At 38.8% G+C, this 25,176-nt stretch overlaps 3 protein-coding genes across 4 annotated transcripts; all 3 read right to left on the bottom strand.

Moving 5' to 3' along the window:
• Positions 1-138: 138 nt before the first annotated feature.
• On the bottom strand, positions 139-6,697 carry LOC117390974 (zinc finger FYVE domain-containing protein 1-like). 2 transcript variants are annotated; one of them, XM_033988782.2, is made up of 11 exons: positions 5,353-6,697; positions 4,768-5,272; positions 4,196-4,410; positions 4,021-4,127; positions 3,841-3,949; positions 3,672-3,769; positions 3,390-3,507; positions 3,143-3,313; positions 2,764-2,944; positions 2,563-2,673; positions 139-2,163 (listed from the first exon to the last, which is right to left on the bottom strand). In XM_033988782.2, exons 1-11 carry the CDS (start codon positions 5,887-5,889, stop codon positions 1,931-1,933), a joined length of 2,385 nt encoding a protein of 794 aa, XP_033844673.1. In that variant the 5' UTR covers positions 5,890-6,697; the 3' UTR covers positions 139-1,930. The 2 variants fall into 2 exon arrangements, with proteins under 2 accessions (XP_033844673.1, XP_033844672.1); XM_033988781.2 differs by having other exon boundaries at positions 2,563-2,676.
• A 1,374-nt stretch (positions 6,698-8,071) lies between these two features.
• On the bottom strand, positions 8,072-9,000 carry LOC117390937 (rho-related GTP-binding protein RhoV-like). The gene is made up of 3 exons (XM_033988743.2): positions 8,760-9,000; positions 8,610-8,668; positions 8,072-8,518 (listed from the first exon to the last, which is right to left on the bottom strand). The coding sequence occupies exons 1-3, from the start codon at positions 8,923-8,925 to the stop codon at positions 8,072-8,074; spliced, it is 672 nt and encodes a 223-aa protein (XP_033844634.1). The 5' UTR covers positions 8,926-9,000.
• Positions 9,001-23,564: 14,564 nt separating this feature from the next.
• On the bottom strand, positions 23,565-24,747 carry LOC117390976 (glutathione-specific gamma-glutamylcyclotransferase 1-like). Its single transcript, XM_033988784.2, has 3 exons — positions 24,523-24,747; positions 24,391-24,426; positions 23,565-24,190 (listed from the first exon to the last, which is right to left on the bottom strand). Exons 1-3 carry the CDS (start codon positions 24,691-24,693, stop codon positions 23,777-23,779), a joined length of 621 nt encoding a protein of 206 aa, XP_033844675.1. The 5' UTR covers positions 24,694-24,747; the 3' UTR covers positions 23,565-23,776.
• Between the last annotated feature and the right edge of the window lie 429 nt (positions 24,748-25,176).

The following is a 25,176-nucleotide window of genomic DNA, read 5'->3' on the forward strand; positions in this document are numbered from 1 at the left end:
CTTGTATTCCTATTGTACACATCCCAACTACTGAAGTTCTTTAAAGAGCCCCTTAGTAAAGCTTGGAGACAAATCAGCACTATTTCCTGTTTGGCCTTCTAGGGACACACAGTACAAATGACAAAGGATGCCAACATGGAAGCTTGTGCTTAATTATTTATTAAAATAATTATGAATCATTTATCATAATCAATAAGCACCAAGCAAATATTTTCCCTCACTTGATCTGGAGCTGCTGTGCTGTATAGGAATGGCATGCACACAAGTGTTTTCTTCCTCATACAATGAGTGGTTTCACACAAAGATCTACACAGAAATACACAGCAAAGACATGGAGGCGACGTCGGCTTATGCTCCAACAGATGGGTCTGATACATCTTTAATCTTATGCAATGCTTCCAACTTTCAGACGAAACAAATGTCAGATTTTGCATGGGAATGAACAGCGGCTCCAAAAATCTGACATTTTTTTTTGTACTGTGCAATATTAACATTGGGAACAGATTTTTCAGTTATTTTTTAGGCAGACACCAGACGTTTTCAGGGCCAAGAGGACCTTTACCTATAAAGCTTAAAGTGATCAAAAATTACTACAGTGACAAAATAGCAATGGACCTCTCACACTCAGCTGTTGAGAGACTGTTATTGTTACTATATCAAAAATTCAACAAAACAAATGTATAATTGTGAACCAAAAAATATTAAAGCTTTCAGTCTCTTAATATGTTAATGTTATTGTGGCCACATTCAAACATCTGTCTTTGTATGTTTCTGATTGACAACAAGGTGATAAAAGATGAAAGACAACTACACTACAAAGTGTAACCCTACTAAAGTAAAATAATGCAATACTGTATGTTTATAACAGGTTATCTAATTTAGCTTTGTGAATAATCCTTATCCAGTCTTCTTCCTAGAAACCCGTAATTAGGTGAAATGCAAGCAGTTTGAGGACAATTCTGGGTTTGTGTAATATTAAGACAACAATTAAAAAAGAAAATACATATACAACATGAAACATATGGATTAAGATGCAGCTTGATACAGACATATACAGAGAGGTTCCTCTGAATAAACACAAGGCCTCTGAGTCTCTGTCAAATGCTCATGCATGCCAGAGATGCTAAAAATAATAAGATATTAACCCTAAATGTTTTTTTTCTTTGATACATAAATAACATCTCAAATGTACACTCATCTATAAGCAGTTCTATATTTTCATACAACCACAAATTACATGATCAAATATTAACATTATCGCACAGTGACCTGAATGATTTTGGCATACCAGATATCCACTGAGCCTCTGATGTAGTGTGAGTGCAGTTCAACATATGACATAAAACAGCAGGATATCTGGTTTTGGGCCATGGTAAGCAACAGCCTATAACAGCTGAAAAGGCATAGCGCAAAAACTATAATGTTGCAAAACGGCATGCAAGAAACCTGCAGGGACATCTGCATGGATATAAAAGTTCTCCTTGCCATTACAATACGACATTTGAAAACATTACTCAATATCATTAATTACTAAACCTATTCAAACCAACCCATCAGGGTTTTCAAGAAAACTAATGAAGTTTAAATGATATATATATGTATTTTTTTTTACATTTTCTGATAGAAGAAAATAGCAGAACAGACTTTTTAAAACACCAAAAGTGGCATCTGTTTTGAGAGGATATAGATTATCTCAGTAAATGCAGAGTGGAAATGTACCATTCACACTCAGTCAAGTAACGCACATATTATGTCTGTTCTAAAAGGCCACAGAAAGTCTTAAATCCCAAATCTGCTAAATGTCCTACATTTGATTACACTATGATTAATGCTTCCTTGCCACAGACACAAGACAGAACCGTAGTTTTAGAGGTATAGCAGAGACAGTGAGTGGTTCTCTCTGGTGACCTGAAGAAGGAAGGCTGTCTTGTTAAAGTTCACCAGGTTTCTGGTTGCAGCTGATGCACACGCGCACAGGATGATCCCAGCCACGAGATGGCACTGGGCGCCGCTCAGGGGAGCAGTCATCACACACTCCTTGGCCACATGCACGGCAGTGGTGCTTGGACAGCTTGGCAGTGAAGTCTCGCTGGCAATTGTGACAAGACAAGATGTCCTGGTCAGGCACCCAATAGGCAGGTCGAGCTGCGTCCTTTACCAGACCTGTTAGAACAACACACAGTGTAAACCTATGTGTTTAATTAAAACATTCAAATTTAATAAATGATTAGCAGACTGACTAGATTTTTGCGTTTTTGTTCCTTACATTAGCACTAAAATGGTTAGAGAAAATAATCAATTTGAAGCATTTAGTTAATTACTTCATACTGACGCAGATTTTGTCACAAAACAAAGATGTTGCAAATAATATGTTGAAAAACTGGGTCAGTGGAAAAATCCATATCAGCCAATTGGAGGAACTCAGTTAGCTTGCACCTGCTTGACAGGTCGAAGAGTTCACTGTAATTAAGTAATACACCACCAGAGGGCAGTGTTTTCTCACACTCATCTAAAATATTAGGTCAATACTGTTACATAACAACCAATAGGCTTAGTACTCACCAAGTGGGATGTCAATGGCAGTGACCACAACCCCTAAAGTGTTTGTCACTGCTTCACCAACTTTCCTGGCAAGGTGTCCACCTTCATCCTCCTCCAGCTCAACCTTAGGCACTTCAACATACAAACATAAATAAATTAACATCAATATGGCTATTTCATTATATGTAAAATATCAGGGAGCAGTGTACTAGCGATGCACACCTGCATATGAAGCTCTTTGTTCATAGCAGACATCACACACTCTGACAGGGGCCAGGCCCCAGCCTCTCTCTGGGACAGGCGCAGCTTTGGAGGAGCAGCCATCACAGAAGCCCTCCCCACAGGCCCGGCAGTGATGCTTGGTGTCGTTGTCCTGGAAGACTTCATGACATTTATGGCACACCTTGTACAGAAGAAAAACATATTGTTTTCTGACGTTTGAGTGCAACCTGCATCTGTCAAAGTTTTATCTTGAAACATGATAACAGATTGTGTAACAGAACAAACTGACCACTGACAGTAAACAACTTTCTGGTTTTCACAGTGGCAACTTGGCTGCTGGTGGCAGCTGTCACACAGTAGGGCTAACTGAGTCACTCACCATGATTAGGGAGTTGGGTTTCCAGTAGGCCGGGGCAATCTGATCAGTCAGCCAAGAGGTGACAGCCTTGGTAGGCTTGACACTGAGCTCTGACACAGACTGAGCCACAAGGTTAACTCCATCTAGCAAACGCTGAGCGGCATAGCTATTGTCCTTTAAAAAACCCTCTGACTGCAATATCAAAACAGTACATTAGTGATGAATTTAAATAATAATAATAATAAATTTAACAATATTGGCTACTTACTCCTGGCCATACATGCTCAATCTCTGTACGAACAACTGTGTCCACAGGGTCCTGGTTCCCATACCAATACTGACGACTGCGATAGACCACTCCACAATTTGGACATTCGATTACATACCTGTATGCAGTGCAAGGTGTGAATGCAAAACAACAATTAATATGAAGAATATGACTTGTAGGTAAAAGTAACACTTTTAAAGCTAAATTTAGGCAGCATATAGGTAACATAAGCCAGACTGCAGCCTGGCTTGTTGACCTTATAGGCCACTTGACTATACTCACCCAGACCAAGCATATTTGGCAAGTCCCATCCATGGAGAGTCTGAGGAAGCAGAGGTCTTGGGGACAACAACAACCTCCCTTCCACCTTCATAACACGCCTTGACAGACAAAGACAAACATCAGTAAGGAAAGAGATTTACACAAAACCTTTTGGTAAGTACCTTCTTACCTTGCAAGTATAAATGCGATTATCATACTGAAGAGAATAGCGACAGCGGTGCTTTGCTTCGTGGCTCAATCCTTCAGCTAGGTGGTTCATACTGTTCTTACACCCGCATCTAACAAAACCAAAAAATGACCATCATCACAAAAGAAACATAAACTGTTCAAAAAAGGACAGACTACTTACCCACAGCTCAGACATGAGCTGGAACAGGTGAAATACTCATCAGGGAAAAAACAGCTGTGGGCCACCACTTCATCTGCAATTTCCCCATTAAAGCGTTCACTCAGGGCCTGCAAAAGATAATATATTCAATTACAACAGTTACAAAAATTACACAACCAATTAAACACAGTCCTACATGCAGAGCTTTGTAGATGACAACTGGGGTGCGTGGTGAACGAGTGGCATTGTTATCAAGGAGCTGCTCCAGTTTATTTAGCAGGCCACCAAAGTCGGTGGGAGGATTCAGGGTCTGCGTGCCCCAGTACTGAACAGAGCTGAAGGCCTCTGGAAATCGAGATACTTTCTTGAAGCGCTCCAACAGCAGTCTATCCACGGACTCAGATGACTTGTCTAAAATGACAAACATAAGTACGGATGTTGACATAATAACACTACAGTAAATAATGAACAGATACTTGACCAAATGCTAGGAGCATTACTTCTCATATTACATTGATGTTTGTATTCAAGCAATACAGGATGATGATGTATTGAGTAATAGCTGTACCAGTCCTTTGTTTTTGTTTGTATTGGAAATGTGTAAAGACAAAACTAGTCTTTATACATTTCTCAAAAGGTTTGCATTCCAATTGTGTTAACACCAAAAGCTAATACTTGCTAAACCTGTCATTTTGTGCAGTAGCTCAAAAGGCAGACTGCTCCTAACTGTTAAACATTATTTCAATCCAAGTTGATTTGTTTTTTTACCTGAACCGAGTGTTTTAGTGTGGACAGTCTCGTGAAAGATGACAACAGCAGGTCCCAGGGTTGACAGTGGCACATCCAAACCGCAGCGAGCCGATGTTGCCTTCAGCTCTTTGGCGAAATGCTTCAGGTAAGCCTCAGAGGCGTCTCCCAAGAATTTAAACAGGTCATCGTGGAGACGGTCTGCGTGGGTCCGATAAATGATCAAGTCTGAGATGGCCAGCACCTTCAGCAGCAGACGGGTTCTCTGGCCCTGTTTGGAGCTGTTCCCCAAGAGGCCCTCTGTGTCAATCACCACTACTTTATGAACTGGGTCTAATGCTGCCCACACACCCACAGTGCAGGACTCCTGAGCAGGGGAGGTTTTGAACACCTCCCTGCCCATGAAGAACGTGTGGTTGAGTGTGTGGGATTTGCCCTCACCGGTGTTCCCAAAGATCGATACCACCTTCATCAGCTGGTCTGGGTTGCAGTTCAGGCTTTTTATAAAGGAACTTTCATCTTTTATCTTCAGAGAAAGAGAATAGATAATAAATGTTAACAACATTGGAAATATGTACTTTTTTGCAAGTGGTTTTATAAATTTACCTGCATTTCTTCATTTTCATCAACAAGGAGAAAACTGCACACCTTTTCCAAAAGTTTTACCCGCTGAAACTTTGTCTCATCAGTTTGTTTGTTTGTTGGTACAGCAGGCGGTTGTGGAGATGCCTGGACACTATTGAGCTCTGGGCTTTTTGGAGGAGGAGGGTATGTCGTGAGCTGGTGTTTTTTCTTATTGCCTCCACTGTGCGTACGTTTCTGACAGTCTTGGCAAAGGTTGACTTTGCAGTTTTGGCAGCGGACCACTGATCTCTGCCTTTTGCCGTTGTCCCCATTGCCCCCATTGCCCTCTTTACCTTTACAGTTGTCACAGTATGGGACGTGTCCAGGACCAATCTGAACACGTTCATGGTTCTTCAGGCGCTCCTGGTTATGGAGCTCAAGTTCACAACGCACACACTGCAGGCTCCTGCATTCATCACATTCAAAAGCAGCCTCTTCAGAGCCACCACAAGCATAACTCTCCTGACATATCAGACTAGTGTTGACACCTTTTTCAGACGATGAGCCATGGCTACTCATCGTTTCTCACAAGGCAAAAATGAAAAACTCAAAATCAGGCAATGCCTCAAAGAGGCAGCAACAGGATTAGAATGCACACACAAGCATATGTAATTACAATGTTTGCAAAGCGACTACAATAACTTAAAATTGCTGCATGATTAACAACTAAATATATAAAACATATATCTGTAAACAGGCAGACAGATGAGAAATTATTCAATTTGGGTTTTACTTAGCTACACCTATTCTCACACTATATCAACAGTAACATTAGCAATTTAGCTTCAACAATACAATAACTTAAAATAAGTAGTTAATGTTAATTCAAATTGTTAAGACACAAAGAAACAGCGACTGCAAGTAACACACCCTGAAAAAACATAGTCTGTGCAAATATGCTAACAACGGGCTAGCTAGCAAACTGACCCTGGACAGCTCACACAACAATTCGGAAAATCGTACGAAGTTCAGATAAAAAATGTTTAGCCTATTCCTAGTGGGTTTCGATTAACTGCAGACACTTTTCTCCAAAAAGTGTTATTACCAAGCTATAAATATGCGAGTGTAGCAGTTAGCTGCAGCTAGCCCCCAGTAATGTCAAGTGAGCTGTGTTACATCAACAAAAACAACAGCGAGTCGGTGTCCAGTGCTCGAATATTCCCAGCTTCGTGTACAATAAAAGGTGGCGAAAAGCGGGCAAAAATGTTCAATAAACCTTAAATAGAGTGTTCTGTTTTTAAATCCGTCCGAGCAGTGTCATTGTTTTGTTCTTCTGCCCCCTCCCTTCCAGATTTCTGTAGCTACGCTATTTTGTTGCCAGGTCAGATCAGCTGATCAGATTATTTTCAGGCAGGGTCAGGGGAGGGTGAAGCTGTTGCATCATGGGAAGTGTAGTTTAAATTAAATATTGTTCTCTGATGTAAATATTCATAGACTTCTCCTTCTAGGTGTGGTATCAGACGTTTTCATTTATTATTTGCCCTCTTTTGATATAGGTCGTTTGGGGTTTTGAAAAAAAAAAAAAAAAAAAAAAAAAGCCAAAACAATGTTTTTGCTGATATCAACCAATCAGGCCTAGATGCATGCTCTAATCTAAACAACATGAGCACGGTTCATAGGTAAAATACCTCAGAAAGGTCGGTCTGTCTTTATTGTTCTTTTGTACATGCAATTTTGCCTAGCTAGGCCTACTTAAAATCCCCTAAACTACAATCTTCTAAATGTTAGTATCCACGCACGAAAGTGTGACGAACGATGTCATTTTCGCTTTAAGAGCATAGCGACCCGTCGCCTTAGCCTATTTATTAGCCATTTGTGTTAACCATGGTGTTAACATAGGCCCATAGGAATTCTGTGTATGACCACGTTAAGCCCAAGGGCCATGACTGAATTGTGTGAGAGGGGCAAAGTTGCCTGGTGCTTGACAATCCTGACTATACAAGACACACTTTTACGATACTAAAATAAGAGGGGATGCCTCGCCAGGCAAGGGCAGCACGTGGATCCAAATCTATGTAACACAAAACAAAATTTGTGAGGTCTGTATCCTTAGAGAATAACAAACAGTGGCAGTATCCATTTTCCAAACTTCTTCAAACTCGAAATAAGTTTTTGAATAGACAAAATGTTACTTTTAATATGCATATTAGCCAATATTAACAAATAACCAGTAGGCCTACTTAAATTGCATTTTAGCTCACTTCCACATTTTGGTGGACAAAACATAAGAGTATTTAAAGAGGATCTTTATCACAGTGCGCCACACTGAGGGCAGACTTAACCAGGCTTTGTTGTGGTAATTCACTTCAAAGTATCAGCATGTGACCATTTGTCCACAGTAACTCACACTTAGCACTTTTTCCCTCCATTTTTACTGTCACACATGTGACAGTACATTGATCTGAATATTACTTTAGCTATCATAATGCATTATTATAATACACTAGACTTTATTCACATTGAAAATATTTATTGAACAAATATAACAGAACCATACCGGTTTGTCAAAGCCTGATCTCATCTCAGAGGCTAAGCAAGGCTGAGACTGGTTATTAAATGTATGTTCTGTGAAAGCAACAAACACAAACCACAGAATAAAGGATAGAGGTGCTTTCAAATACATTCAAAATCCAAGCTTCACATTTCACACGAATATATTTATAGTTTGATTTACAAATTCCAAATGGAAAACAGGAGTCTACTAATTAGAAAAGATTTTCTTCCATCCACGATAAGACAGACTTCTCAAACTTTTGATGATGCTAAGCTTTTTACTTTTTCCACCTGCCCATTTGTTCTTGATGGCCGCAAATATTGCACTGTCAAAAACATCTTTCAGATGATGCTGTGTTAAGGCTGAACACTCCACAAAGTCATGTGCCTGGATTCTCTTGGCCAGTTTTTTAGCCTGTTTAAAATTGACTGGTGCCATATTCCTTTCCTGTAGGTGAAGAAGTACATTCACATTGTTGCAGAGGTCAGACTGTGTCCCAACCAGAATGATTGGTGATGTGAAGTTACGGCATCGGATCTGCGGAATCCATTTTGTGGCAATGTTATGGAAGGATCCTGGGTTAACCAGGCTGAAGCATAGGATGAAGACGTCCACATAAGCATAGCATAAGGAGCGGAGGTGACCAAATTCGTCCTGAAAAGCAAGAGTTTACACATCACAACATGCACTACAAAAGATAACCATATGATGGCGTTTAATTGTTGTGACTAGTCTGAAAAATGACCTGGCCTGCAGTATCAATGAGTTTGATGCGTGTTGGAGTTCCATTGACATGAACAAGCCCTAAGTGAAAACACATTGCACTTAGTTAGGATTTTATTCATATAGCCATGACCCAAGACAATTAAATAAATGTTATTAATTTGCTACTTACCAGTGAATACGTCAAATGCTGTTTGCTTGTAATCGCTGCTGTATCCGTTGAAGACATAGCTGATAATTATGCTGGTTTTACCCACAGCTCCATCACCAAGCAGCATGCAACTCACCTCCTCTCTCTGTCTGTGTGCCCGATCCTGTCTTTGATAACTTTGTGCCATTTCTGTTTCTAATTTTATTCACACATTAGAATATTCCCATTCCCAGAAGTGAAGTGCATGCAGTTGTTCCACTGTAAGAGATATCTCTCTCCGCATGCCTGTTGTTAATGTAAAGGAGGCACCCCAATTTGAAAAGACAAAGCCAACCAATCAGAGCAATGATCTGCCTGAGAGGTTAGCTTCCTATTCATATACATTTAGGTAGTCACACCCCTTTTAAACCGCTGTGTCTGATCCAGAGGTGGTACATGTGATCGTATTGATCTTTGAAAACTAGATTACCGTTCCTCAAAGTTTATCTCTTCCATGTAGATGCAAAGTTAAAAGAAAACACAACAGCTACTGCAGTATTTTTCAAACTTTTCTCATAAGTACCACCTAATAAAGGTTTTAGCTCTTTGAATTCCACCAGATCTAAATCAGGTCTATACCAGGACTATTACATAAAGTATGGCTAAACCAGGTCTAAAATTGAGCTACATCATTATTACAGTAGTTCTTTCAAAGTTACCTAAATTACCTAAACAAGGACTAAAAGGTTGAAAACATTGGCTCTACATCAAGCAAGAACATTAATGGATGTTGCATACTGCCTCAAGGAGCTTGTGTACTACAGTTTTTTTATTTAATTATATAGGGCACATAGGAACATGATATACTGTACATTGACACAGCAACACCACATCTACAGTCCCCCTTCTCCTTTTTCCAAAAATAAATCAATTTCCTGTATTGGAAGAATTACCAAGTTTAAACAAAAAGAAATAATTAAGAAATAATAATAATGGTGATGACAGATTAATAATAATAATAATAATAATAATAATAATTTATCAAAGTTACACAGAAAATGTCAGTTTTCCATTACATAAATAGTATGGACAATGTTCATCCAGTCACTCAGGTCTAGGAACTTTGTCATTAAGCCACTAGTATATTATTTTATATTTAGATATTTTCCCAAGACACTGTGTCTCAAAATTGTCTAGTAAAGTTATAGAGCTAACTTTTTCAATATTGCTTTTAACCTAAGACCAAAACAGTGAAATTTCTGGGGCGTCCCCAGAAAATGTGATAATGTCCAGTTCCACACTTTTTCAGCATGAGTTACCCTCCCCATAGCCACCTTTGGTTAACAAATAAAATAAAATTTATCTCACCTCAGATTAACAGAATTTAGTGTTTCGCCCATTGATTCTGCCGAAATCCGCAACATTTTTCAGCCCCCTGTGATATTTATTTCCTTTATTTTTTTCCCAATACGATGAACCATGTCTGTCCCTGATTGGTTAATCCACCTGTCAATCATACCATTTGGAAACGGGGTCATTCACCGATGACCAGACTTACATCTTACATCAAGTGTTGAAGAAATGTGTATTCTGGATCCCAGGCAATCACCTTGTATCTAACCCTAGACATTTTACGTTGCCAGATGAACCTTAATACAGTATAAAAACCTTGGTAAAGTATTCATCTTAATCGCTTCAGTTCTTTGTGCCAGGCCCAGGAAAGGCACCAGGTTTCACCCATTTATGTGTATCTGTTTTGAGAACGTTTATGAGAGAGTTCTCAAAACAGATACACAATTCTGTGTATATACTATACACATCTTTTAGTATTGTAATCCCCAAGTATTTAACATTTTTTGAGCTTCTGAATTTATCTCAAAGAGTGATAGTACCGGTAATCATTCGGTGTAGACTACCGGTAAATGACAAAACTTGGGGTTTAATAGAATTGATTTTGTAGCCTGAAAAAGATCCATGGTTGATCTATTCCCTACCTCTTGGTATCTTTGTTTGAGAAACATAATTGTTTTTCTGTACATTTGAAGAGAGTAGATAATCAGTTTGGCTTATTATTGCTTTAATTTTGTTCATATTTTCTATTTTTATCTGTGTTACTTTTTTCAAGACCTTCAAGTTCTTGTATTAATTTATGTAGTTTTTTAAAGAAATTATTTGGCTATAATTTTCCCCCGAACAACAGCCTTACCTGCATCCAATAAAATTATTGGTGACACGTCTTCATTATCATTTAAATACATTTTTTCCAAGTCTTTCCCTACCTGTACCATAAGTATACTGATATAGCCTCCACAACACAAGGCAGACTTTTGGCTATCCATTACCAAATTCAGATAAACAGAACTATAGTCTGAAAGATCTATCACCCCCAATTAGCACGATGTCACTCTCCCAATGTCTTTGTTCAGCCAAAAAGAAAAAAAAACAGTCCATTTATGAATATGTCATATAAATGTCAGAATAGAAAGAGTAACCCTTCATTGTGGGGTTAGGTTACCTCCATACATGACATTTACCAAATTCACCCTTCACCCATCTTTACTGTGGGTACTGGCAGAGTTAAGAGACAAGTTAGAGGAATCTTTTCAAGAGTCCAGTTTCAAATTAAAGTCACCCCCACCATTATACCGTGAGCCTTAGTTTTCATGAAATTAAAGAGTGTAACCTCAATGCCACCCAGTCTACCTGTGACCATTACATACCTCCACTTCTGATCACCTAAATTATTATTATTTTTTTTCATCAAAAACCCCTACTGATGAAATCAAGATTGCTACCCCCCCTTCTACGTTCTGATTCATGTGATGCATGATGACCTTTGCTATAGCTTTGCTGTTTTAATTTCAGTCTCTTGCAAGAATAGATTTTTACCCTTTACCTTTCTCCTTTTCAGTTTTGTAAATTTTTTGCCCGTTTAACTGGATTTATGAGGCCCTTTTACATTGTAAGAAATAATTGTTATTGGTGAAGCTCTAACCATTTATGCTTTTATATTTGAAACACCTTTTAACCATTGTATTGGCATTCCTAAATAAATTAAACAATCACAGAACACAGAAAAAAACAGGATTGTCACTTCAACTGAAGCAGGAAGTACCCTAACTTGACTTCCAAGGCAGATGTCTTCTCCATAACCTTATGAGTCTCCCACGTGGTGTAATGTGTTTATGTCGGCCCATCTACTCCCAGGCGATGCTTTAGCACCGATGGAGCGGTGAGCCCTCTCAATATTCACATCAACAGGAGGGAGAGTGTCCAGGACTCCTTTAAGGAAACTATCTACAAATGCAGACACCGACCATGACCCATCCGCTTCACCCTCTAACGTCCCATCGACGTGAATATGTGTACTACAGAGCTATTGCACTACAGAACTATTGTATTTTGGATTATTTTAGGTATACTTGAAAATATGAATTCATTCATTCTTGCACTTCTCCTACAGACCCATAGAGGGCAACGTTACTTTAACTGCAAAATCACCTCTTATTGGCCTGTGTTTGTCTGCTTTTTGAGGTGGCCACTCACGTTTCTGTGAGGGAAATCTGCAATTTAGTGGGGAATGGAGGGGCAATCATAGCTACTGACCTGAGCCTAATCATTTTTAAATTCTACATTTGAAATACTATATATGTGCTAATTCCAGGAAAAATAAGACATCCTAATTGTACATTTTACTCAAGAACTAGACCTACTGTTATTATAAATGTGCAATACAGTTTACCAAGCACTTCATTGGTGGGACAGAGACAAGACAAAATCCTAGTGTATTGTATAAATACTGCAGTGCTTACATTTTGTCACAGTTGTATTGCTTTATTGTGCATTGTAATGCACAGCTATAACTATAACTTTATTGAACTCCTTGAACTGTCTTCCCACAGTTTGTCCACATATTAAAAGCATACTTATTGTCCTTACTGCCCTTATGCTGCAGATGCATGACAGAAGCAGCTTATGACACAATGTGAAACAAGCCTTATCAGAGGGGTCCTGCAGGAAACTCTGTGAGCATTGTGTTGTGAACTCTGCGTTTCCTGTTTGTCGTTCTTACAAATTTACCCGCTCTCCTCTTTTTATAATCCCCCTCTCTTTCCTACCAGCTGCAGTGCCACATATTCCCAGTGGAAGATGGACAACATCTGGCCCCCTCCCCGGACCCCGGCTCTACTCCCAGTCGACACCTCGGACAGCTGTGATTCAAAACTCTGTTCCTTAACCCAAGGTAAATGTCAAACACAGGAAATCATCTTAAAATATCCCAATGTGCAATCATACGTTTCCTGTGGAAGCCACTTTTATCAGAAATAGTGTATTTATGGTACCCAACCTAACCAGCAGAGGGTAGAAGTGCACTTACATATGTGACCTGTCAGATTGGCAGGTGCCTGGCCTTCAGTTGGTGGGTGAGGGGGGCATATCTATTACAGTAAACATGTTTTGTTTTGGCTTTCTTACTCTTAGTCCTGCTTCACATGACTAGAACTGCTGAAACAGTGGCATAGATTTATACTAGTAATCTGCTTAGTAGGAGTGTGCGGCTTAGGACAGGCCCAAATATACTTAAAAATCTATTTCAAATATACTCAGTGTTTTTAGGATTTTTCATGTTGGTGACAATAGTTTGTTTTGACTGGCACACAGGCTCTACATATTTTATAGATGCTACAACATTTTAAATATCCATAGACACATAATATATAAACTGGATCAAAGGAAAAAATATTCTGAAAACAAAGAAAATTAAAATAATTATACAGACCTAAAAATAATCACTAAAGGTGTTTGGGGAGCGTGTTGGCTTTCATTCCATGCATCTGTCTTAAACATGTTGCTTGTTGGAATGACCTAATTTGGTGTTATGGGCTGCTGCTTTAGCATGTTGTGTAGTCATTATTGATTTGGTATAGGTTTAAAGCCTAATGTCCCTTTGGACATGGGATAGGAAGTGTTCCTCTGACTGGATTAGTCCTGTGGCAACAGTCACACATTTTTAATTCCTTTACTTTTTCTTTCTAGCCTTTTCTAATTTAAGAATATTTTTATTGTAAAATATGCATAGATTCACTGAGTAATTCATAATCAGTATTCACGACATTGATAATATTGTGCTGATTTCTGTCTCTACTAAACTGGACCACATTCAAATGTGTTAAAAGATAATTTTCCTTTCCCAAGCCAGACTTCAGTGCAGGACACAAAAATGGCTTACACCATTTGCATAATGTTTGCTGCATAATGTCCCCTTAAGTCGATACAGTGGAGGCTCTTAAGAGAGGCGGATTAGTGTTGGCATGGATCACTCTCTAGACCCCACATGAGGGACCCCCACCCCCCTCCTGTCCCATCCCATAGCCTATAGGTGTAAGAGGCGGGTCATGTATGGGTCATCTATACATGCAGCCTAATCTTTATGTTACTGTTTGATGACAATTAAAGGCCGTAAACTGCTTACATAAACTGCACAACATAAATCACAGCGGATAATCAAAAGTCATCTTAATCATGACATAACCTATTGACCTCTGGCCCTCTGGACACTTGAAGAGATTTCAAAGAACCTAAATCTGCTTTGATAGAAAGCCTAAAGGATCAGACCATTTGGGTGGAGTTTCATGGTTAGGATTTTATCAAGGCTCTTTTATTTTCTGCCAAAACCATACAAACTTAACACAGTGTTCTTTTTTTTTCAGATAAAGTTATTGTTGTGTTCTTCAGCTCTTTAATAAGGTTTTGGTCTTTGCTTTTTGTGGATCAACATTAATAATCACAATTAAATTTATAACCATTGTGTGATCTGGATATGAACCGGATTATAAATCAGGATGTCCCAATTTCTAAATAAAGCTGTAGCATTTTTGGGCTTTTGTTGGCCAGCGGGGATCCCTGTCAATATAGTTGCTCTTGCTCCATTAAATCCCTCTAGGAGGTCTGGTAGTGGTGGGACTAATCCTACATTGCCCTCCCAGAGAGTCATGGGGGTCTGCTCTCTGGGATTGGCCAGCTACAGCACGTCTAAACAATCCTATATGGATTTGATGTTTGGGTGGCCATAGAAATTAATACATAATTTATACAAAACACAATTAAAATAATGAAAAATGTCATTAACAAAATGCTCCTAAAACAGATTTGGACCTTTGATGTATGGGGATTATTATTAAGCAAGTAAAAGATTAATACTTCTAACATAAATATGAAAACCTAAATTATGTTTCCCTTGGTTTTGTTGGAGTTGTTTCCACATATATATATATATTTTTTAATAAAACAAATTCTAATAAATATAAATCACAGCACTGTAAGGGTCAATCACCATTTGTAAGTTTGTATAAGAGAAAGAAACTCTTTAGTAGGATTATGAAAAGTACCTTTTAATAATTCTTGAATATATTATGAAGACGTGTATATTTTATAATTAAAAGGTTGAATTACCGGTAATAAAAAGGTGTGTCTTTACCTGCTTAGATTTGCAATTGACCTACTTTTGAATTCATTGTTTGAGCGTGTCCCTGAAACCAGTAAAACATCACATGTGGTTTTAATACTCACATATTTATTTTAATTGGAAACTTGTCAGAAACCACATTTTCCTTTACAGGAGGTTTCCACTTCTCTCCAAAGAACATAGGCACCGCTCTGAATCACAGGTCCAGACCCTGAGAAAATAGGCAAACCTGAATTTACACACCCAGACACATATGCACACATGTTGGGTTTACAGATCTTATGGGGACTTCACTTTGACTTACATTCAATCTCTGAAGAATCAACCCAATCACACCCTGCCTAACCCTTAGCTGTAAAATAGTTTAACCATTCCTGAGATTTAAATCATGTTTTTGATCTAACGATAAAGGTTTTACATCATGGGGACCAGATTTTTGTTCTCATAAGTGGGGCAGGCATGTGCGTGTATGTACAGATTTTAGTCCCCACAATGTGATAAACACCAGCACACACACACAGCAGAGCCTCAGGTCCCTCTGTTTGATCCGATCTGTTACAAGGAAGTGATAACAAAGCCAACAGGGGTCTTAGCCTCTGGCCTTTGAAGCATCTGCGCTTCATCTTATTTAGGCTCTATTGGATCAGTCCCCACACCAGCAAAATGTCCTGTCAGCACCACGACACAAACAGCCACAAAAGCAACACCGAGACACTAAATATTAACAAGTTTAGGCTTGAAATGTATTTCTCATTTTTATCTAGAATTGAGTATTTTACCTTTCCACTTAAAGGTGCACAATGTAACTTTTCTCATGCTTTTTTCCATGGATATGTTTTTGCTTTGTCTGGAACGTTCCACTGTATGACATTAAACATATCTATCTTACATTTTGCAATTCCATCTTTTTATAGATTAAAAAACAAACAAAAGAAGCATAAAGGGCATGGCATTCTTATAGTAAGCAGCACCACCTCTCCACAGGTCTGGCATGTAATTTGTAATTTGGTGTTGCCACCTTCTGTCTCCATGCAGATAGATAAGTTAAATGCCATTCTAGGCAAATAATTAACATTATGCAAGTCACAGATCCACCACTAAAAAGCTGCATAGTGCTCCTTTAAGTTAACGAAATTCATGGATCATTTTTTATAAGAAGTGAATTACTATATTCAGCTAGAAGCTCCAGCATCAAAGCAGGGAGTAACCTTTTGTAAATATATATAGCACACATAAAAGTGTGCAAATCAAATTATTTACACACTAATATCTTGTACCTATTCTACTCAGAAAATCTCTGAGAAGCTCACAAGGCCTCTGCAGCTGCACAATTGTATGGTGCGCCCGTTTCAATGTAAAATACCATTGATACAGAGCAGGCAGCGAGTGTGTGGGAAACTGTGCTGCTTTTCCTGTTGGTGGCCTGAAAACACTCTAGAGAAAAATCACAGGAAAGCTCCAGGGTCTTTTTGATTCAGAAAGAAAGAGAAAGAGAAAGAGACTAATACACCTCCTCAACACAAAACACAAAGTACTGGCAAAGAACACAGGTCATCCTGCGCGCTATAAACGGATGCCATATTTCCAAACGGGCAACTGAGGAATACTTAGAAGACCAGTGGTTCTCAGTCTCCTCTCAGCCATTTACATCAAAGAATATGTTTGTCTAAGTATTGCCAGATCTAAACCAGTCTATCTCAGGACTTATCCTGGTCTAAACCACGGGGCTAAACCAGGTCTTAGAGGGCTGCACCATTTCACCAATTTTGCGCAGTGAAAACTGCAGATCATAATCATCATCATCATAAATAATATTACTCAATTTAAAGTACAGAATAGTGGTTTACAAAATCATTTAAGGGTAAAAAAGTATGTGTATGGTAAAAGTTGGGAAAACTACTACTCAAGAGTAACTTCAACAATAACTGTCCAGACCTAACATTTGATTTATAATTTGAAGTCAACATAATTTGAAGGACAAAACATTCAATAATGCACAAAATCTAGGCTTTTCTAAGGATCGACTCAAATTAGACAAATGTTCAAGTCATTTTATATTATCAACATAAAGCTTTTGTCACTTACTCGTTTGTGACGTCCTCACAGTGGGAAGAGGAACCAAAACATTACTCAAGTAGCAGTAAAAGTATGCTGCTAGAAAAGTACTAGGAAAAGTACAGTTTATTAAAAAAGTTAGGTAAATGTAACAGCGTACTGCCCTCCTGTGTTTAATTGTGAAAGGCCAGTGAGGACTTTTATACTGCATTCACCCAGATGAAGCTAAGGTATAATATATCCATCCATCCATTTTCTTCAGCTTATCTGGGTCAGGTCGCGGGGGCAGCAGTCTAAGCAGGGACTCCCAGACTTCCCTCACCCCAGACACATCCTCCAGCTCCTCCAGTGGGACCCTAAGGCATTCCCAGGCCAGCCGAGAGACATAGTCCCTCCAGCCTGTCTTGGGTCTTCCCCGGGGCCTCCTTCTGGTGGGACATGCCCAGAACACCTCCTTAGGGAGGCGTCCGGTAGGCATCCTGAGCAGATCCCCGAGCCACCTCATCTGGTTCCTCTTGACGTGTAGGAGCAGCGGCTCTACTCCGAGCTCCTCCCGTGTGACCGAGCTCCTCACCCTATCCCTAAGGGTGCGCCCGGCCACCCTGCGGAGGAAACCCATTTCGGCAGCTTGTATCTGCGACCTTGTCCTTTCGGTCATTACCCAGAGCTCATGACCATAGGTGAGGGTAGGAACGTAGATTGACCCGGTTAAATCGAGAGCTTTGCCTTCCGGCTCAGCTCCTTCTTCACCACAACGGACCGATACAGCGACCGCATCACTGCAGATGCTGCACCGATCTCACGCTCCATCCTTCCCTCACTCGTGAACAAGACCCCGAGATACTTGAACTCCTCCACTTGAGGCAGAGACTGTCCACCCACCCGGAGAGAGCAAACCACCTTTTTCCGGTCTAGAAGTAATATGTTGTTTTTTTGAGTCCAAACCTCACTAACATGTCCCCAGGGTCACTTTGAGGTAATTGCTGTTTTCTCTGAGTCATAACACCGCTTCTCTTAGCACACGATGGATGTTTTGTAGTCTCTGTTTAATCCAGAAAACAATTGTATGATGACTTGGTTGATCATTTTTTGATTATTGATTTGTTCCGATTAATTGGCAAACTGGTTTCCTAATACATTTACCTTTAATTGTTACTTTTCTGCCACTAAATAAATATGAAATTAATTAACAATGATAGAATAGATATAATTAAATACTTTAGTAGTTGGTCAATATCTATAAGGAGCCATAGAAGGTAGTTATTTGACTCTACAGCTCAAATCTTTTCGTATACTACTACAAAAAAAAAAAAAAAGAATTTCCAGTAATGCATATTATAAATACTGAGCCCCGATATATCTTGTTCCAGTTATAATTTACAAGGTTAATGATTGTGACAGAGAAGCAGAGCTCTCAACAACTGAACTTTTTGGCTTTAGGGTCTTTTTGATTCAGAAAGAAAAAGAGAGTAATGCACCTCCTCAACACAAAACACAAAGTATTGGCAAAGAGCACAGGTCATCCTGCAAACTGTAAATGGATGCCATATTTTCAAATGGGCAACTGAGGAATAGTCAACAGATTTTAATGGCTCATACCTGGATGACTGAAGGATTATACAGACATGTTCGAGACAACCTTTTAGCTACTTTGCTCTTGCCCTTGTTTTTAATGTCTGAGTGTCATCTGATAATCCGCCACGTGAGAGAGTTCTACATGAATCATGTCATTTGTATTCTAGCAATGACCTACTTACTGCTCTTCAATGTTTGCCATGTCATTAGTTTTGGGCAGATCTTCTGGCACACTGTTCTATTGTCTGATTAAGGCGTAGCATACTTTTAATAGGGCTGTGAAATCACATTTTAATTTGGGAAGGTACATTTTTGGTAATAGAGTCCTCTGACCAATCTGGTGCTGAATATGACCAATATGATGCTGCCCTCCCAACTGACCACAGCGAAGTACAGGCCACAGGGCGCAGGAGGCCACAGACTATAGTTAGTCTATATTTAGTGCAAGAACTGTTGTTCCTTCAGTCCAGCAAAACATGTACAATAGGTTAAATCTGTCAGCTAAGGCAGTCTTGACCAAGCTTAGCTCATGTGGAGATGAGTCCCCGAGCTCCACAGTACAGCCCCCAGGGGTCCATCTCCAGATTAAGATACTTGTATCCATCATGGTGACGCATTTTCCTATCACCCAGCGTTATCTAGCAATTATATATATATATATATATATATATATATATATATATATATATATATATATATATATATATATGCAAATCTCATTGACAATAAGTAGACACAAGATGGCTAACCACATTCATTGTCTTCAAGCATCATTCAGCCCATCTGTAGTGCAAATAGGTTTAAGCAAATCATATTAGGAGCCAAAATGTCATTCCCCTGGAGTATTGATTGTGATGAAGACTGGTTTTGGCTTAGTCAGGTGTGGCTTATTGGGTGTGAGTGTCTATGAGGTGTACCTCATAAAATGTAATAGCAATGACTAAAAATAAACTATGTTCTTCATGTAGTCCATGCAATATGAAGATAATATTACATAACGTTACGGATTTATTTGCAACAGCTATGGCAATATTGTGACAGTTCAAAGTCAATAGGCTCTGAAAGTCCTGGGTTTATAACTATGGCGAAAACAGAAATATGTTACTCTCCTCTGCTTCATTTCAGTGCAACAACAACTGTTAGGCATGATTTTTTTTTCTCAGTGCTCCCAATAAATAAGCACCATTAGCTTAAAATTGTTCTATTGATAACCATGAGAGTTGAATATTGTTATTTATTGTTTTTTTTTGGGTGCAGCGCATTTATTGCTGTGGTAGTAACTAATGGGGATCCAGAATAAAGAATAGACCCGTGATAGAGGTTTGTGTGTTATTAATGGCCTTCCTTTTTGCAGTTAATATGGACCCAGTGGTATGTACTTATGTCCATGTGCAGCTGACCAGAGATGGCTTAGGACAGGTCTCCGTGGAACAGCCGGATCCTGGCGGTATCATTCGAAATCCTAAGGTCAGCCGTAAGAGCGGATGCAGTCCATTAGCTGCACCATCACTTTCTCTTTAACACACATCCACACTGACCCAGGGCCAGCACTGACCAGACCAAGGTCATGGGTCAGAGCGGGTTCACATTAGCATGCAGGTGGGGAGCCTGTAATAGAGGCCTGATAATGTGGTGAAGAATGTGTAGAGGACATCCTGAGGACACGACCTCAATCTACACCGCTGTATTCTGTATATTCTACAAAATCAGTTTGCATTATGTTCTGGACTAGGTGATGTGCGGTGACCTCTTATTGATTAGGGACGTGCACAAGGACCACATTTTAAATATAGGTAGTAAAGTAAGCTGCTGCCCCCGCGACCCAGCCGAACAAGATGGATGGATGGTAGTAAAGTATGCATCATTCTGTAACTATAAACCAATTTTTAAATTAGATAATTACTCATTAAATCACTTGGGACCTTGGTTAGATGCAGAGTGAGATGGAAGACCTGTCAACCAGCATTTTCAAGTGAAACTATCGATAGTGTTCAGATGAAGATTTTCTTCAATGGATATTTTTGTTAATTTACCTTTTTTTTTTTTTTTTTTTTTACCAGAAAAATCCTCAAATCTCAAATCGCTTTTGTAAGGAAGTCCTGGGGCCGAGCAGCACAGTTTAGTCAGACAGATATGCAACACCAGATTTAAACTAGACACATTGTTCACCTAAAAACAGTCCATTTCATAGGTTTGTCACAGTGACACATTTTGAAGCACCATATATCACTATAAAGAAATATTGCGATAAACAATAATATTGAAACTACTTTATGCCACTGACAAAATACGAATAAAGCAAGATAAAGGCAAGTCGAGTAAAACATTTCTCCAAATAGACAGTCTCATCAAAAGGCAAGGGTTGCAACAAATAAATAGCAGAATGAAGCAATTACTGGTCATAGCAGTTATTTATTCAACCCTCACAACCTCATATTACAACAAAAATAACTGAAACCTCCCGACTATTGAAGACATTTTACACTTTAAATACTGAGCCACAAAATATGTTGTTCCATCTAACATTTACTGAACGACATGTCAATATTGTAATTATCGTGATACACCTACTGTTTCAAACGAACAGAATGTTTTTTAACTGGCCATTGGGACCCATTCGTTTAGATTCAAAACATTGTGTCTACCAGTATCAGCACAAACGCTGAAGAGTAAGGTAAAGCAGTGTTATTGCAAGTTTTAGCTATATTCAGTATTAATAAATGTGTCCTGAGACTAAAGAAAATATATTTTTTTGTATGTTAGTCATCTTTCATATTAGATGGACATTAAGTCTTCATTTTATCCAGTGAAGGGACAGCCATTCACATATATTTCATTGTTTGTATTGATGAGTTGACAATTACCCATGTGTGTTTTATTCTAGTGGCTCTCCTCCCTCAGTGTTGTACATAGCTGCTTAGAACAGACAAACACCTGATTTATGAGTGCTGGTTTGTTTTACATGTATGCATACTGGGTGTTTAACTTAAGGATTAACTTGTTTGGTGCAATAACAACCACTCACTTTACAATGTTGACTGACCAAAATCACAACATCATGTCACTATAGTGGTTTATATACATAATCTAACATGCTGACAGAGCAAGTTGTTGCACCAAATTCCAAACAAGTGTTAATAGCATGTAGAGGTTAGGGTGTGAGTTTTGACGGCAGATTAACCTGTATTGGTTTGTTCATGTTACTTGATAATCTGTTTTCTTTCTCAGCTAAAACATCTGACTGAAAACAAAACTGATGGTATTTTTAGATTGGGAAGGGAGTGTAGTTGGTCTTAAACAGTCTGAGTAGCTGACACCTTCCTTTATAAACTGTACATGCTTTAGTTATATAATGCCTCTGCATGTGCCTTGCATGTGTGCTCATGGTACATGGCTTGATCAACCTTTGACCTGCTTTCCATGTAATTTCTACGAATGTAGAACAGTGAGCCAGTAGGACGGGTTTGAAAAAGTTGTAGGGTAAAATCACTTTTTTCAGCCCAGTATGTGCACATGTTTTTGCAACGTGAGCAGACAAAAACCCTATACGTACCCCTCACTCTCCAGCCAATTACATCCTTGGTCTGTCATGCTGTTCTATATATATATATGTTTGTGTGTGTGTGTGTGTGTGTGTGTGTGTGTGTTCAGGCTTGTTGTAACCTGCAGTTTGTTTCAGCTTTCTTTAACATGTTTAAATTAAAAGCATATGCAATTTGAAAGAGCAGTTTGGACAAAAGAATCTGGTTGTACTCCACCGGGTTTTGTTTCATTAATGAATCTGTCCTGCAAATGTCACATTTTAAATAATTACAACTGTTCATTTTGTTATGTTTATAATGTCAGAATTTTGTTTTAAACGATATAAAAGGTGTTCACTTAAAGAGGTCCACACATTTAAAAAGCAAATATAAAGTTCTGTATCGTCACATTATATAATGGTCCTGTTTGTCAAAGTTTGCTGGGCTGTTGGTGGCAAGTCTCAGGGGAAATGTACGTTTTTGCCAGAGGTAGTTGTACATTCCTGGGTAGTGTGATTCACTATGGAGACGTTACTTGAAAAGTGTCTGCTGTATAAACATAAGATTGAAAAGACAAATGTTTTAAACAGGGTTTATTAAAAACATATAAAATCTCTAGAACAGTGGTTCTTAACCTGGGTTCGATCGAACCCTAGGGGTTCGGTGAATCGGTCTCAGGGGTTTGCTGTGAAAATGACATGAGAGTGGCCAAGGTGAAGCCACACGTTTATGAACTGGTCTCTCAAAGGCAACAGCAGAAGTCACACTGATTTGCAGTAAATATTCATTATTATTCTAGCCTGATGGAAATTAGGTGATGGGTGTGTGTTAAAATGTTAAAAATAATAAATAGCATAAATACAATAAGTTAATTATTGGAATACATAAGGTTAAAAATTAAAATAATTTTAGTGTGGTAGTTTTAAAAAAGGTCATGTCTTTGTTAAAAGGTATGTATGTAATTTGTTGTGAGTTCATGCATTGTATTAATTTTATTCTTTGAACACAGTGATGTTAATTGCATGGTTCATTTTGTGCACCAGTAAAACATACATATGTCTTGAATTTGAAAAAAAAAATATATATATATATATATATTTTTTTTTTTCAATAAAGAAAGATTCAGTGAATGTGCATATGAAACTGGTGGGGTTCAGTACCTCCAACAAGGTTAAGAACCACTGATCTAGAATATTGTGCAAATGTTGTCAATACAAAAACCTTTTTTTTCAACAGTCTTTACCTTTAAGGCACCAAGGACATTATATACTGTATACAATAGTCATGTTCAAGCTGGGCCCAAAAAATGTGTAAATGCCCTTAAGATCTCAGCAGCAAAATTTATAGATATGAAGGTGTCTTTGTTGTCCAGACCTGCCAGAGAAAAAGCTCACAAAACCCCCACTTGCCTTGACAACTAATTTCTTGTAGACAATTGTTCTTTATTCAGCCCCCACCAGCACAGGCCTTTGTGGTGGGCTTTCACTTTCTCCACGGACAAAGTTCAAAGCGTGTTCTTCAATGGTAAATAGGTGATGGTCCTCCACGCCTGGACAGTACAACCTCATGAAGTCGGCCAGGTGAACCAGATATTCCAGGTTAGGACCGAATTTTCCTTTGCAGCTGGCTATCTGAGCAGCGATCTCGGTGTCAGGGGCGGGGCCCAGGTATCGTGGGTTATCAGGAGTGGCGATGTAGACCAGGGCGAGCTGGCTGCTCTGGCCTCTCTCTCCAGGCACAAATTCCACCACTTCTGTGATGTAGCTCCCCATCACTACTTCACGGATGTTGAGGTAATGGAGAGTCTCCTCTATCTGAGGGCCAGTCACCTCAAAGGCCACTCCCCATGTGCATGCCTGGAGGGACACGATAGAATATGAACAACATCATTATTACTGTGTGATTCATGCAATAAATATTTCACATGTGGACTACTGAAATGTGCTTAGAAAGTGCAAAAAATATAGTTATATATAGTTAATATATAGTTATGTATTGTTAATTATACATTATAAATAAGTAAATAGATTTAAAAAAAAAAAAAAAAATAACTTACTTCTTCATCTTCTATCAGTGTGACCACTCTTCCAGGCTGTAAAAATCATGGGGACATGGGGAATCAAATACCAGAGCAAAAACATACTAGTTACTATTAAATTATAGTAAAAATGTTGTTAAAAGTTCTCACATTTTCCTTGTCTCCTCTGTAGAAGTCATCTCCATGCCAGAAGCGTCTTTTGTATCCTTTAATATAGCCAACGGTACTTCTTTTGTAGACAAAGTTGGGTTTCCACAACAGGGAGCCATATCCAAATATCCACAAGCTACTCTTCTCCTCTATGATCTCCTGGAGTTTCATCTTCGTCTCTAAATGAACAAACAAAGGCACTTGTAGCTTCTTCTGTCCACAAGTCTTCTAGCTGACCGTCTCTTTAATTAAGCTGTTTTCTTGTCTTGCATTGCTGCACATTTGGCTGTTGCGTTTTTATAGTGTAAAAGCCGATACAATCTTTCAACACATTCCAAAGTGCTGAAAAGTACCCTGGATTTTATCAAAAGATAGTATTAGGTGCTATTAGTGTCTGTCTGTGAGTGTCCTGTTCCTCTACTTGGACACGTGTTTATGTTGTTCAGATCCTTTGGAACAAGATGACCTCAACCAATGAAATCACACTGGAGGCGGGGCTATGTCTGAACCAGCCAATCAGCGTCTTTTCATGCATTTCCAGGCTTATGAATAATAACACATCATAGGCCTTTTTGAAATCAATAAAAGACTCTAGAAATGACCTGCATATCTGTCTGTATACTCACTCGTCCGATAGGCTATTTACAGTCCTCA

The sequence above is a fragment of the Periophthalmus magnuspinnatus genome, chromosome 22 (genome assembly GCF_009829125.3).
Source record: "Periophthalmus magnuspinnatus isolate fPerMag1 chromosome 22, fPerMag1.2.pri, whole genome shotgun sequence".
NCBI lineage: Eukaryota > Metazoa > Chordata > Actinopteri > Gobiiformes > Gobiidae > Periophthalmus > Periophthalmus magnuspinnatus.

Excerpts from the sequence above, each read along its gene's own strand:
- LOC117390974 (XM_033988781.2), bottom strand. The coding sequence starts at position 5,889 with ATGAGTAGCCATGGCTCATCGTCTGAAAAAGGTGTCAACACTAGTCTG. Across the intron at positions 5,273-5,352 it reads ATGAAAATGAAGAAATGCAG|ATAAAAGATGAAAGTTCCTT; the intron begins GTAAATTTATAA and ends CTTTCTCTGAAG. Across the intron at positions 3,508-3,671 it reads GCCAAATATGCTTGGTCTGG|GTATGTAATCGAATGTCCAA; the intron begins GTGAGTATAGTC and ends CACTGCATACAG.
- LOC117390937 (XM_033988743.2), bottom strand. The coding sequence starts at position 8,925 with ATGGCACAAAGTTATCAAAGACAGGATCGGGCACACAGACAGAGAGAG. Across the intron at positions 8,669-8,759 it reads AGCATTTGACGTATTCACTG|GGCTTGTTCATGTCAATGGA; the intron begins GTAAGTAGCAAA and ends GTTTTCACTTAG. Across the intron at positions 8,519-8,609 it reads TCATTGATACTGCAGGCCAG|GACGAATTTGGTCACCTCCG; the intron begins GTCATTTTTCAG and ends CTTGCTTTTCAG.
- LOC117390976 (XM_033988784.2), bottom strand. The coding sequence starts at position 24,693 with ATGAAACTCCAGGAGATCATAGAGGAGAAGAGTAGCTTGTGGATATTT. Across the intron at positions 24,427-24,522 it reads ACAGAGGAGACAAGGAAAAT|CCTGGAAGAGTGGTCACACT; the intron begins GTGAGAACTTTT and ends TGATTTTTACAG. Across the intron at positions 24,191-24,390 it reads CACTGATAGAAGATGAAGAA|GCATGCACATGGGGAGTGGC; the intron begins GTAAGTTATTTT and ends GTGTCCCTCCAG.